Source organism: Xenopus tropicalis, chromosome 10 (genome assembly GCF_000004195.4).
Source record: "Xenopus tropicalis strain Nigerian chromosome 10, UCB_Xtro_10.0, whole genome shotgun sequence".
Classification (NCBI taxonomy): domain Eukaryota; kingdom Metazoa; phylum Chordata; class Amphibia; order Anura; family Pipidae; genus Xenopus; species Xenopus tropicalis.
The window spans coordinates 19443641-19459086 of record NC_030686.2 but is presented as its reverse complement, the minus strand read 5'-3'; the positions used below and the strand labels follow the sequence as shown (position 1 = coordinate 19459086).

The 15446-nt window shown below is 41.7% G+C and overlaps 1 protein-coding gene across 1 annotated transcript in view; it reads right to left on the bottom strand.

The window, feature by feature from the left end:
- LOC101734110 overlaps positions 1 to 9555 on the bottom strand; it is a 37571-nt gene extending 28016 nt beyond the window's left edge. The window contains exons 1-3 of the mRNA XM_004918639.4: positions 9408 to 9555; positions 4172 to 4375; positions 2126 to 2229 (exon numbers count right to left, since the gene is read on the bottom strand). Of these exons, the coding sequence (XP_004918696.1) occupies positions 2126 to 2229; positions 4172 to 4349 (282 nt within the window). The 5' untranslated portion in view covers positions 4350 to 4375; positions 9408 to 9555. The remainder of the gene's footprint in view (positions 1 to 2125; positions 2230 to 4171; positions 4376 to 9407) is intronic.
- Between the last annotated feature and the right edge of the window lie 5891 nt (positions 9556 to 15446).

The window sequence follows — 15446 nt, the reverse complement described above, 5'->3', positions numbered from 1 at the left end:
TGGGTGTGTGTTAACGGATCCTGGCAGAAGCATAGTAGGAGGGAGAGCACAGCCAATCACAGTCCTGCAGTCACACAAGCAAAGACAGGTATAGATATAGTTTCATTATTGTACAAAACTACCCCCAAATCTGTCTGAAGGAATGGGAACATACATTTAAACTGCAAATGCAGAAAAAAAAGCTTTGGTGCTTTAGGTCATCCGTGTGAAGCTAACTTCAAGTTCAGCGCACCAGAAGAATTCACTCTGTAGTTGCCTTTTTGACTTTCTGCTAAGGGGCACATTTTTTAAGTCAGATTCAAGCTGAAGATATAAATAAATCAAAGGGACAGTAGGCCTTATCTATAATTGCAGCTGTTTTGGGGCAAATTACGTTTGTTTTTTTTGTTTTTTTTATTAAAAAATGTTTGTGTCTGGATAGCTGCAAACCTGACCACGATAAAGGCGTTCGCACCAGAACAAAAAGTCATTTCCTTCCAGGAATGCACAGACAAACATGAGATCCCAAACACCCAATTCTTTCAATACCTACAGATCAAACACTATCTAGAAGCAAAAATCAAAATGCAAACGAACCAAACACTCACATACTTTGAAAGCATCTGCTACAAACAATCCCAGCCAGGACACTTAATATCCTTGCTATACTACCGACTAGCGGCAGATACAACACCCTTCCAACAAACATACATGACAAAATGGGAAAAAGACTTAAAGACCACAATATCTGAAGAAACTTGGTCACAAATATGGACCACAGCCAGCAAAACCTCAATCTGTGCAACCTCAAGCGAAAGAGCATACAAGATCATCTTTAGATGGTATTACACCCCATCCCGTATCAGCAAATTTATAAACAATCCAGAACTAGCACTCTGCTTCAGAGGATGTGGGGAAGAAGGATCATTCATACACACATGGTGGGCATGCAAAATAGCACAGGAATTCTGGAAACAGGTAGCAACTCTACTCTCCGAGGTCCTCCACACCACTATAGAACCAACCCCACAATTCTTCCTCCTAGGGCTACAAACAAGAACTACACAACCCAAACAAGCACGCAAACTGACAGCTCACATCCTAACGGCAGCAAGATCATTACTAGCAGCTAACTGGAAACAACCTAACATACCTGGAACACCAACACTGATAACAAAAATAAACTGGATCAGAGCCATGGAATCAATCAGAAACAGACTGCTGGATAAAAGCTACGAGGGGGAGCTGGAGTGGTACCCGTGGGCCCAATACCTGGAGAGCCAGCAGACAGATAGCCCCGATTAGAAATCGACGAGAACCGGTAACCTCTACCTCCCCCAGATCCCCACCCCGTCCTCCTCCTACCCCCCTAACCCTACCTTTCTATCTCAGCTTAACCCACTATACTATACTACCTTTCTTAAAGGAACAGTAACACCAAAAAATGAAAGTGTATAAAAGTAACTAAAATATAATGTGCTGCTGCCCTGCACTGGTAAAAGTTGTGTGTTTACTTCAAAAAGTCTACTATAATTTATATAAATAAGCTGCTATGTAGCCATGGAGGCAGCCATTCAAAGGAGAAAAGACACAGGCACTTAGCAGATAACAGATAAAACACTATTGTATTCTACAGAGCTTATCTGTTATCTGCTATGTAACCTGTGCCTTTTCTCCTTTTTTCCAGCTTGAATGGCTGCCCCCATGGCTACACAGAAGCTTATTATATAAATTATAGTAGTGTTACTGTAGCAAACACACCAGTTTTACCAGTGCAGGGCAACAGTGCATTATATTTTTATTACTTTAAAACTCTTTCATTTTTTGGTGTTACTGTTCCTTTAACCAATCAACTATAGCCTATTAGAAGAGAGAATCAACCACGCTATCAAAAGAAAAACAAGCATAAAACAAGTACGATGTTGAAACTGTAACTTTTATTGCAATCCATTAAGAAATAACAATTGAATGTAAATCAGTCATGTTGATTGTTCTGTTTCTGTATTAAAAAACTAATAAAAACTTTCAAATAAAAAAAAAAAATGTTTGTGTTACATTAAGTCTACTGCTTGAGCAGCCACTGCCTAATTATTAATTGTTACATGAAGAGTCAGCCATCTTACCATAGGAAGGTTGGATATTTTACCTGGTATGGCTCCAGCTTGTCAGAGGCCTGACTAACAGTCAGAAGGTATGACTTTCCATTTACTGTTAGGTTATGATCTCGGGTTTCCAGGATCCTTTCAGCCACTACAAATAGAGAACAACTGTAAGGACACACATCATCTGAAGCTCTCCTCGTCCAGCTTTCTAATTGTGGATCTAAATCTACCATCTTGGTGGCAAATATTATTTGAAGTGTTTTATCCGTCTCTACTAAAACAATGTACTCTGCTAGCTGCTGTAACCCTAGTTGGTATATTACCCCCCCCCCCCCCCATTAATATTGATGCCAATGTTATTTCTAGGGTCAAATAGGGAAGAACCAAGCTAGTAGCTTTTATTTTCTTCCATAATTAGTGGCAAAGCTTGACGTCATCCATCACTTGAAAGTGTATGCATGCTGGCATCTGCCAAAGAGACTATATGACCCTGCAGTGTCTCCAAAAAGTTAAAATTATATCAATATATATAAATAAATGTATATGACCACATAATTGAATTTGTATGGCAACGACACCTAGCCAGCCTCTGTCTATTTATAATATAATAATAGAAATGCTCAGCTGTGGATCTAAATCAGAGAATAAACCTGCCCATACTTAAGGTGGCCATACACCTTCAGGTCAAGCGAGCAGATCTTCTCCTGATATCCCCCACCTGTGGGTGGGCGATATCGGGCGAATCCAGGCTAATTGGCCCTGGGGCCAAACTATCGAATTAGAACGACGGGTATGGGAGAAGTCGGCTCGTTGATGCGGTCCCCAATGCGATCCCCTGCCCGATCGATATCTGGCCAATTTCAGACCAGATATTGGTCGGGCAGGCCCGTCGTTGGTGCCCCTACACAGGCCGATTAGCTGCCGAATCGGTCTAAGGGACCGATATCAGCAGCTAGAATCAGCCCGTGTATGGCCACCTTTACTTGCCATGAAACCCAACAACTGTTTGCTTATGGAGCTAATTCAAACACAAATAATAACTGATTAACATTCTACAGACTGAGGACAAATCTACTGAAGGAGACCACACTGATCTGAACACTTATCAAAGTACGATTGAGTCAGAATACAAAATTTTTTTATTTTTTCAAAGCTTTAGAACTGTGTGTATTTTTTGTGATTTCTGCGTTAATTTGCGCAAATTTTTCATACTTTGAGACAATTTGTGCAACAATTGTTTCAGATTCATTCAAGCTTCGGTATCGTGACTTTCCTTGGGCCAGGTTGGTGCTGCAGGGTGCCATTGAGTACTATAGGAGGCTTCCAAAATCATACACTGAACGCACAAAGTCAGAAAGGTTTTCCCGCTATTTACTATCGTTCAGATACGAAAATTTCGTGACTATCGCAAACAATCATTTCAATACGAAAATTTTGGATTGTAAGTACGAAATTTTCATATTCAAACGAACACAATTTTCGTGACATTTGAGATCATCAGAAATGATTGGATTTGTGATTCAGATTCGTACCTTAGTGGATCAGCCCCTTTAAGTTGCTATTATATAGTCCCTAGCACTATATCTTAAAGAGGTTGTTTAGCTTTGCGTTTACTTTTAGTATCGTGAGACAATTTGAAACTATTCTTCATTTTTTATTATTTTTAATTTTTTTTTATTTTGTTCAGGAGCTCTCCTCCAAAATACCCCAGCACCCAGGGAGTGGCTTGAATGAGATTTTATGAATAGGAGAGAACAGAAAAATAAGTTATAAAATGTAATAATAACAATAAAATTGTAACCTCACAGAGCAATAGTTTTTGGTTCCTGAGGTCAGTGACCCCCTTTGAAAGAGTCAAGAAGAAGAAGAAGGCACATATACTTCAAAAACTATAAAAATATAAAAAGACCAATTGAAAAGTTGCTTAGAATTGGCCATTCTACAACATACTAAATTTTAACTTAAAGGTGAACCACCCGTTAAATTCTACTGTACACCCTGATGTTTCTAAGAAACCCCTAGCCCAGGAGTAACAGGTAAATCTTCCGGTAACTATGTAACCATACAGGGTGGCCCCAATTTTTTTGTACCTTTGTTTTCTTCAAAAGTAATAAGGGCATATGCAGGAGGGCCGGGCAGGACCTCAAGCTGTTCTATCTCTCCTCCTCCGTTACGGGGTCTTAGGAAGTGGATGAAAAGTTTGTCCTTGACACGTTCAGGTGGAAGATCAGATGGAATTCCATCAACACATATCTTCATTTTCTCCATTTTTCTTGATGGAGCCTTGATGTCAACTGCATAAGAAAATGTATATCCAGATGTAAGTATGATATTTTATAACGGCTTTTGCTAATGTTAATGAAGGGTTCAATGTATGATACCCACATTCTAGGATAATGCTTTGCCAATTTTATGTTTAATAGCCTGAAGATTTTCCTCTGTCTTCTAGGAAAATCATTGGTTGGGGAGGATTGGCCACCCTAGGCATCTTGTTTGGCTACCTTGCCTCTTCCCATCTCATGTGCATGCCCCCTAGGCAGGCATCTCTTCTGCTACCCCAAGCCTTTCTGAAAACCCGCTTGTGAAGATGAAAAACATGTAAGTTCCACGGCTAATAAACAAAGCACACTGTATGTATGATACAGAATCCAATGTGGATTAAACGGTATTTCACCTTTAAATTTATTAGTAGTCATCCTAGCTAAGTCTTCCAGCCAAGACTACTATTCCAACAATGCCAAAGATAATGCTGATAATATGGCACAACATATGGAAATTCTGTGGGCAATAGGCAAATGTGCAGTTCTATATTTGGCGGTTGGTTGGGGGGCTTTAAAAAACAAAAACATTTTTTCTATATAGGCAGCCATAGGCTCTCAGTGCCTATATAGAAATCACACCCAAAGATTTGAGTGAGCCCAGTCCATTATGCTGTCATTAAGGAAGGGAAGGGTGAAGGGGAAAGAAAGACCAGCAAGCATGAGTAGTTGAAGAGCAAGTGTGTCAGGAGAAAAATACAGGGGGGTGACTTATGAAATATAATAATTTCATATATCACTAGGAAATCCTGAAGCCCATCAATATGAAAATTGAATTATCTCTGGGTAAGACTCTTAAAATAAAGTAACATGGGTCAGTTTTCTTTCAAGGTTTTAATATGTTGTAACATTGTTTAAAGAGCCAGAACAAGGAGTGCAATTAGACACAATGTCGGACTGGGGCAGTGAGGCATCAGGAAAAAGTAAGGACAAAGCTGCTTTCTGCGCCACGCACTGATTTTCATTTTGGTGCTCAGTACAGCATTCCTTGGGATGCAAATGAAGGGATACTCCACCCAAAAACTGTATTTTGCATAATGAAAAGAAAATGTAAACATTTTCAGTGGTAAATTTGCTGTAGGGGGCCAGTTCATGATTCCTCAGACTGTTGGGGGGGGCAGACTAAAGTCCTCATATTATGGCCCGCTCCCCGCTGTTCCTCCAGCTCCCCCCTGCACCCTCCCGCTCCCCACTGCATCCTCCGGCTTCCTCCTGCATCCTCCTGCTCCCAACTGCGTCCTCTGGCTCCCCCCTGTGTCCTCCGGCTCTCCCAGCATCCTCACACTCCCTGCTGCTTCCTCTGGCTCCTCCCTGCATCCTCCTGCTCATCGCTGCTGCCTCCAGCTCACCCCTGCGTCCTCTGGCTCCCCCTGCGTCCTCCGGCTCCCCGCTGCTTCCTCCAGCTCTCCTTTACATTCTTCCGCTCCCCCGTGTCCTCCCACTCCCCACTGCTTCCCCTGGCCCCCCCCCTGCATCCTCCTGCTCATGCCTGCTGCCTCCGGCTCCCCCCTGCATCCTCCAGCTCCCCCGGAATCCTCCCACTCCCCGCTGCTTCCTTCTGCTCCCTGCTGCTTCCACCTGCTCCCCACTACTTCCTCTGGCTCCCCCCTGCATCCCCCCACTCCCCCCTGCATCCTCCCACTGCCCCCTATATCCTCCTACTTCCTCTGGCCCCTCCGTGTCCTCCCGCTCATCACTGCTTTCTCCGGGCCCACCCCCCCCGCGTCCTCCCACTCCCCATTGCGGCCTCACTTCAGATCATAGTGGGGGCCGGGTAAATTACTTTGGGGGGCCGTATCTGGCCTGATGTTAACAGACAGAACCTGCTTTCAATAGAAATTACTTTTATACCAGGTAACTTTTAAACCATTAAACATGTGTCACTGATGTATGTTGAGAAATTGTATAAAATGACATTTACTTTTACTATTTAAGGAATAATTTTAGGCTGGAGGAGCCCATTATATAGCCAATGAATGAAATCCAGAGTCTGGTTTGCTACTTTGACCCTGTTCTTTTCTGCTTGCTGTGTGCAGGCCGATTGCCAGGGGGGTCAGAAACTTCAGGAGTGGATAGTAGTATACCAGGATTTTCCACTGTGCTCACGGAGATCACTAATGCCAAGTTCAGAGCCCAGCCAGACCCAAACACAAGTAAATAGTAAATGACTCCATTTGTCTTTGTCTGTAAGAATTTTGTAGTTGCACCCTTATTGTACCCCCGCTTAATAATCTGTGATTGTTTAAATGTGAGCACAACTTTCCCAATTGCTACAATTTATAGCAATAAATTGTATAGCAAGCAGCTCCATGTTATACTCCCATCACCCCAAGATTCTCAGGTGATTCCTATGGAGTCCAATAAAAGAGGCAATTATTTGGGAGTTTAAACTTTGGAATAGGAAGTTGCAGATAAAACGTATAAAAAAAAGTTTTTAATGAATCAGATGAAAGCCAGTGATGGACTGGTCAGACCGGAAATGGCTGAAGCAGTTGGTCAGTTTGAATATATTGAAGTATATAGACCAGGGGTCCTCAAAAGTTTTAAACAAGGGGCCAGTTCATGGTCCCTCAGACTGTTGAGGGGCCGGACTATAATCCTCAAACTACAACCCCGCCTCTCTCCATTGTGTCCTCAAACTATGGCCCACTCCTGTGTCTTCCAGGGTCGGACTGGGCCGCCGGTATACCGGGAAAAATCCCGGTGGGCCCCGGCTCTAGTGGGCCCTGGCAGCCCAGACCCGACCCTTGCGGCGCTCCCCCTGCCCAACCGCTCCAACGCTAAATTTACGCGCTCGGGGAAGGACATCGGGTGGGGGGCCCTGCGAGGGGGGTTATGGGGGCCCCTCCGGGGGGGGGAGGCTATGGGCGCGGCCCATGTGGGCGGGCTATGGGCGTGGGCCTTCACCCCCCAGTCCGACCCTGGCGTCTTCGCTCTACCAGCTCCCCGCTGCATTCTCCTGATCCCTGCTGCGTCCTTGCATCATACAGCGCTGCATACCCTTGTGGTGCTTTATAAATAAAGTTATACATACATATATATGAACAACACACTGAACAATCAAAAGCACACAATTTATCAAAAGTGCGTATATATCAGATAGATTTTAAAGGCTTCTGTTACACATAACGGTTCATTCCAATTAGATCGTTGAGGTCCGGGTGTATAAACCCTGAACCTAGCGCAAGTGCAGCACAAAATCAGAAGCCCGTAAGGATTAGATGAAATCAAATACACTATGTCCCGTAGTGGTCTGGGTGCTCGGGGGCCCCAAACCCGTAGCTGGAGGGAAGAATCGGTTAATCAAACAAGCAGCACTCCAAGCGCTCCGCACAAAGAAGTTTTACTAAAAGCAGGTCTTTATTGATGCATTTAAAAACAGAATGCCTAACGCGTTTCGTGCGCATGCGCTATATATATATATATAGGCTATGATTAAGTGCGCACGCACACGAAACACGTTAGGCGTTCTGTTTTTTCACCTCAGGGAATTCTCTATCCTGATTCTCTATTCACTTGGATCCCTACACTACAGGCAATGTGGCCTGGGAGAGATACCTCCAAAACTGCAAGTCCTATGCAGGAGCTCAGAACTGCTCTTTATAACCCGAACTGCCTTACACTCCTAGAGGGTACTATAAAGGGAACTACACCTGCCACTATCTAATGCCTCATTCACGGTGCCCTGTTCCCTGACTTCAATGGGCCTGGGCTCACAGCACACATCCACCCTGTTCCTCAGGTGGAAGCAAACAGGCAGGTGCCACTCCTCTCCCAGAACTATACCAAAGTGAGGCAGGATGTGGTCACCATACCTTCTAACCAATAGCACACACATGTTAATGAACTCACTTAGATACATTCCCTTCTGCCCAGCAACTAAGGGAACTTAACCTGCAGGGATTTATGGCCATAGGGGCCATTTAACCCTATGGGTCCCTACATCTCTTTTTGTAATATAAAGATAGAGATACCTGCACTGTTTACTTTTGTAATATTAAATATAAAATTTAATACGTTTTGTCCTTGCTCTAAAAAGATCTCACGTAGCTTGTATGAACGCTTGGGCCTAAATGTACTAACTTCTTGTATGTGTGTAGAGGGAAAGTTGTCTGTGTAAATGCTAATTAACTAGTTGACAGCTAGCAGGAGAGTGTGTTTGACTGTAATTTAACCCTCTGTTAGAGTGCTTGTTGACTTAGTAAAAGCTAACCCTAACTACAGTGACAGAGAGCATGTATTGGGAAATAGTAGCTGTTGTGGAAAGCAGGGAGATATTCAGATTAGGTTTCTATCGCCTGTTAATGATAGATGGTGGCAGCGAATATGTATTTGGGGCGGTGGTGTGTTTGGTGGTGTCTGACGTTAGTCTAACCTGCGTGTAAGGTGACTGAGTGTAATCCCTTGTTTCCCCGTCCCAGTGTCATGTGCGTCTGAGAGTGGCGTGATCGCGACAGCTCCATCAACTGTTAAGCTCTTTCACTTTAAGAACTGCAGAAAAACATTCTTCTCAATTAGTGTTCACACTGCTCCTGCTTATAGGCAGCCACAGCCTCAGTCACAGCCACAGCCACAGTCTCTCCTGAAACCTAATACAAAAAAGTACCAGGGAGGACATTAAACCATAACAGACAGAAAAAATCTGGGGCCTGTCAGTGCTAAACTGCACAAGTGACAACACCAGCAGCATCCAATCAAGTGAATGCCTTTCACATAACTTGCTGAAACTTGTGTATTATAATAAATAACGTGCCCCCTGTTTTAAAATATGAGGATATTAGAAGTCACCTTGTGCCTTTATATGGTCACGGAACTCCTTGATTTTACAATAGTGGTTATGTTGCCATAGTGAGCACCAAATGGATATCTCCTATACACCAGTACATAGCTGGGAAGGGCTGAGCTTAAACAGGAAGAGATAAGTAAAAAACCAGCAAGATCTCAGCCCAGTGACACTGAAGGGGAATAAAAGAATAGGAGCAAGTACAACCCAAGTCCCTGTACTTACGTTTCAATAGGCGAATGCTATAGGCCCCGTGTTCTGACCTTCTAGTCTTTAAGTCTGGACGCTCCCATCTCAGCTCAGTCTGTTTTTAACAAGGAAGAATGAAGAGCAGATAACGAAGAAATGAAAGTGAAAGGATTCTGTTTTGATTCTTTTCCTGCCATGGGGTGGTGCTGTGCACTCAGCCTTCCCACCTATTACCGTCATCATTTTAAGTCTTTAAAATTTTGTGCTCTTTCAGTTTAGAGGCCTTTCTTGGGTGGGGCTTATAGCTTGCCCAGGAAAACTATAAATTGTTTTTACTTAACTATACTGGCATATTTGCATAATTCCCATTCTGTAACAATATAGGTTTCTTAATACCAAAATGATAAAAAAAACAATTTCCATAACATAGGCACTGTTGGAAGTGGTTAACGCTACTGCTTACCAATTTAGCAGTATAAAAATACTAATAAAAATGCCGACTGTCTGCTAATTCCAGACATCTAGGCTGTCTTATCCACCTTTTTCCTGGAAAAAATCACACCTCCACAAAAAGTGGCTTTGATGCTTTACAGCCCCACTGTTGTTTATGTATAAACTAATAGGATGCAACCCCCTGACAATGTAAGTTGTAAGCTATTTATCATACAATGACACAACTGTTTGCACAGTTGTGTAGCATACTCCTGGTGTTAAATTTGCAAACAACCTTACCTATATTATCAGATATAATATAAAGGAATGACTCCCCACACACTCCCTACAGGCACATGTATCAGAAACATATGGTTTTATAGAAATGTATGACTTTGTACAGGCAGGCCTGTTTTTCGGTCCGGTACTGCCCTAGGCACTGGACCACTGCTGCGCCTCTCGGCAAAAGTGACATCATTGTGGAACCTGCTGCAAGTGACATCACTTTTGTGCTCATGACGTCACATCGACCCACTCCACCACCCAGGTACCCTTCCCCCCCCCAACCTCTGCCACTGGATTTCATAAGAAAGGATTCGGTGGCAGTAAAAAGCATTTTTTTTTTACAAAAAATAAATAAATGATTTATCATATAGGCATCCAAGGGCTGCACCCGTGAAGTTGCCGCCCTAGGCACAGGCCCTCAAGTGCCTATATGGTAAATAGGGCCCTGTGTATAGGTCAAAAGCTCCTAGCACCACAGTACAAAGCAGTGTTCCAAAAATCAGCATTCAAGGCCAAAAATTCCATTAAAATAGGTTTATTCCAGGAAACCATACATTTTTTGAAGGTACACTTCAAATCCAAATGGTGTAAATATGCCTTTATACTCAAAATTAGCAAACTACAAAGTTAGTGGTTTTTAGTTATAAAAATTAGGTAATTTTTAAGGTAATCTCTGAAGTTTTTGAAAAATCACCTCAAAGCTTCTACTTTCCAACATCCATGTATCTCACATAACATTAGGTACCAGGATAAAACATCCTAAATATAAATGCCAGGGGTCCACAAAACAGATTGATGCCCAGTCTGGATGGTTTACCTAAGTATGTGGCATGTAAGGGCCCCAAAATGAAATTATCCCATATGATCTATCATTTCTGTCATTTCAGCTACTTCAAAATCATGTACATCATTATATGTGGGGTAAAGTCATACAAAAGTGTGTGTACCCTAGAAAGCCATATAGTTTTAGAAATAACACATTCTCTAGAATCCAAGGTGGGTAACTATGTCATTGTACACCAAACTGTCAAATGTCAAAGTTTTCCTTGACGCCCAATTTGTGTAAGTTTACATAAGTATGTGGCATGGGGGGTGGGGCCTAAAATGAAATTTGTGCATATGAAACATCATAGTTAACAGTTTGGCTTCTACAAAATAAGCACTCTGCATGCATCTTATTTTGCACAGGAGTCCCATACAGCAGGGGTCCCCAACCACTGGTCCGGGGACCGGTGCCGGGCCGTGGGCTGTGCTGAACAGGGCCACCTCTGCTCCCAATTACTTGTGATCCCAACTCCCTGATGCGTTACACAGCCATGACAATAGCTATGCGAAGCCCAAGAAGATTTCTACTGGGCCAAAAGTACTTTATTAAACTGTATGTAATAATAATATTAATAGTAAAGTGCATAATATAAAATTTAACTAGCACTAGTTGCGCCGCACCCCCCATCCCCGGCCCTTGGAAAAATTGTCTTGCTTGAAACCGGTCAGTGGTGCAAAAAAGGTTGAGAACCACTGCCATACAGTATGAAGAACCCTCAAAACCACATATTTTGAAAAGTACACATTCTGATGAATCTAAAACAGACATCTTTTACTCAAAACTACCAAACTGCAAAGCTTCGCTTTAGGCAGCTGTTTTTTTTTTTTTTTTACACTAAAAATATTGCAATTTGCCATATTAATCTCACACAGTTTTTAGCATACAAAGGCAAATCACCCTAACAAAATATGAAAACAGTCTACTGAACAGTTTGATGTTCAATATGCATAGATTTATTTATACGTAAATTTGTATGTGGCATAGGGACCCTAAAATGATAATGCATATGCAAAAGTGCATATCATTTTTTCTTGAAATAATAAAATAACTGATCTGACAGTATAGTTAGAGGTCAGAATACCTGATCTAATTGTCACGCTGTGAAATATTATTATTAGTAATAATAATGTGTATATGTGAAAAAAAGCTACCTTTAGTAAAATGTATATTGTGTGTGTGTGTAAATGCATGCATTTGTGTGTATAAGTGTGTAAAGAAAGGCCACTTACCATTTTTGTGTGCAGGAGGGTCAGCAATTGAGGGTCCCAGCATTACAGTGTTTTTGCAGTAGGAAGTGGGTAGACAGGCACAGGGGCCTAAAAAGGGGCATCCCAAACAGCAGATGTGTTCCTATTGTGTCTGCGGTTTAGCAGTTGGTCCTGCAACCCCCAAGGGGGTTGAAAGTCCAGTAGTAAAAGCCTTTTCATGCAAAGCAAGTAGGTACTATGTGCTTGGAAGATAGGGCCTTCCTGCAAGAACATAGCACCTATGTGCTTGGCATGGCAAGGGTTAAAGGGAACCTCTGTGAACAGGTTTAAGTTGTGTTTACAGAAGAAAGAAGAATGATATACTAAGTTTACAGGAACTTTGTTTAGCCAATATTTTTGGGTGACTAATTGACTTAAAGGACAATTAAAGCTGAACGAAGACGTAGGGTTGAAATGCTGCTTTATGTGGGGCAATCTAGCAGGGAAGACCTATGCCTCTACAGCAGGTTTCTAAACATTGAAAAAGTATTTTTTATTGAAATGCAGCCATAAGCTCAGCCTTATACATTTCATGCAGCAGTAGGCCTATGATTATGCTAAGTACAGCACAAATCACATTTTTTTTGTTTTGCAAGCCAGGTTTAGAGTGCCTGCCATTTCCTTCATGGTTTATCCACCTCCCAATGCTGTAGGCACAGTGCCATGAACCTGGGCCCTCCAATATACTGGTGAGCTCTTTCTAGGATAGTATTTTTTGGTAGCACAAATCAATTACTAAATGCACACCTAGGGGGAGATTTACTAATCCACGAATCCGAATCCCGAAAGGGAAAAATTCGGATTGGAAACAAAAATTTCAGCTTCTTTTCATCGCTGTCGCAACTTTTTCGTATTTGTTGCGACTTTTTCGTATTTGTTGCGACTTTTTCATCGCCGCCGTGACTTTATCGTATTTTGTAAACGGCGTATTATGTAAACGGCGGAAAAAACAATCCGATTTTTTCGTGACGGCGACGAAAAAGTCGCGGAAAATATATGAAAAAGTTGCGACGGCGACGAAAAAGTCGCGGAACATACAAAAAAGTCACGACGGCAAATGCATCAAATGGTATGTTTAACATATAATGCTCTTTATATGGTAAATATTCACAAAACAGTAAATACAATTACAATGCATAATTAACATATCACCAGTTGGACAAAATGTAAAAAAACAGACGTGTACGAAACAGATAAGTGAACATAGATGAATCATTAATTCTGATGTATATTTATATAGTACAAATATAGAGTGAACTGTTCTGAACGACGATTGATCTTAGACTCTCTACCGGGTGAATGGGACAATCTCATCACTGAAAATGGGTTTTTACCTCTTTGCAATAATGTCACTATTGGCACTTCCAGACTCAGCGAGAGTACTATTTCAACTGCGATTTTGCACTTTCAATGTTATTAACAATATATATTGATGTATTTATATGACACTTATGTATTGACACTACTGCACTTTATTATAACAATATGAAGGTATTTTATTGTCTGTAAACATATCATATGCTATACTACGGGAACAGAGCTTTTGGAACTATTCAAAACATTTCTATATATTCCCTTTTTAAAGAAAAAAATTTCCTTTGATATATTAAAAAAGATTTTTGTTGATAATGTTCTGTCCCCAATATTTCGATATGATGTGTAACTTTCACTATATGGAAAAATATACATTGTGTATTGTTAATGTTATTGGTAACTGCTAGGAGTTATATTTTTGTAAAAAGTATTTGTATGGCACCCTTGTTGTGAGTTAGTTAGAAACTATGTTTTCAGCTTTTTTCAATATGCACCAGGTTTTTTTGCCTGCGACTATTGTGACTCTCAACTATTCTGACTCGCGATAAGGTGTGTCTTATGGGTATTTCAACTTGCATAGAATACCTGCACATCAGAATCCCCTTGACAAAGGATTGTGTTCCAAAACGTTGGGGTTTTCTCAATTCACACATGTCTGCTTTTTCTGTTTTATTACACTTTGTCACTGGTGATATGTTAATTATGCATTGTAATTGTATTTACTGTTTTGTGAATATTTGCCATATAAAGAGCATTATATGTTAAACATACCATTTGCTGCCTTTTTGTGGTTACTAGGTGTGCATTGAGTGATTGATTGATTTGTATAAATATTCTGTTTGCCCCCTTTATGGGCTTGGGGAACAGATTCTCATTTGAACCCTTTTTTCTTTTTTTTGCTGTCTTTGTTTTAAAGCCACTTTAGCAATTGTGGTGTGCCCTCCAAAACTATTAGCACAAATAAATGACCAGTTAGCACAATCTTCAGAGGGCTGCTGGATTGCAGCATTGTATGGCACCAAGGGAGACCGGTGTGCTATCCTACTTCTCTTTTTGCGACCTTTTGCGTGTGAATGCCTCTTGATTGTGAGTGCGTCTGAATGTGGATGTGTTGTCATGACGCTCCTGGTTATTGACTCCTGCCTGTTTACTGACTCTGACTGTACGCTGCCTGCCCTGACTCCTTGCCTGCATTGACTATAATTCTGTTTAACCCTTTTGTGTACTGCACTTTTGGATCAAACTCTGGCACGTTCAGGTTCTCTCTGTTAGTCCACAGCATAAAGTTCTGGGTATTAGTGTTAGTGAAGGCCAGTCCTAGCAGGTGTTCTTTTAAGCAGGGTTTCTGCTACATACATTGAGAAAAGCACTCTGAAGATTTATCTATCTGAAAATGTTCAATAAATGTATAAGGAAAGCTTACAATGAATTTTTCTTTCATTGTACCAAAACTGCAAACTGAACCTTTCAGCGATAAATAAGACTAGCCCTATATGCTTGCATGGAGGATTTGACCCAGTATCTCTTTTCCTCCCACCCTGATTCAACAGCATTTCTCCTTTTCCACACACACACACAGCATTTCTCCTTGCTCTCTACCAACACCACAATTCACAAAGATCATCCTACTCACAAATGTAGGAGTAGCCCCCCCCCCTCTTCTCCAGAATGCCCCAGTCCATTAACAACTACATTCTTCCCCCCCACACCAATCAATCCACATCAACCAAGTGTACAGCCCAATCAATCAGCACTACCCTCTGTACCCTACATCAATCCATCAGTATCCCTCCTAGATACCCCACTCTAACCAATCAGCATCTCCCCATATACCCCAATCCATCAACATCTCCCCTCCCACTCCAAGTGCCCTGTGCACTCCACCCCAATCCGTCAGCATCTCTTCTATATACCACACCACAATCCATCAGCATACATACAGTATGTATCTGTATAAATAATTCCATTACA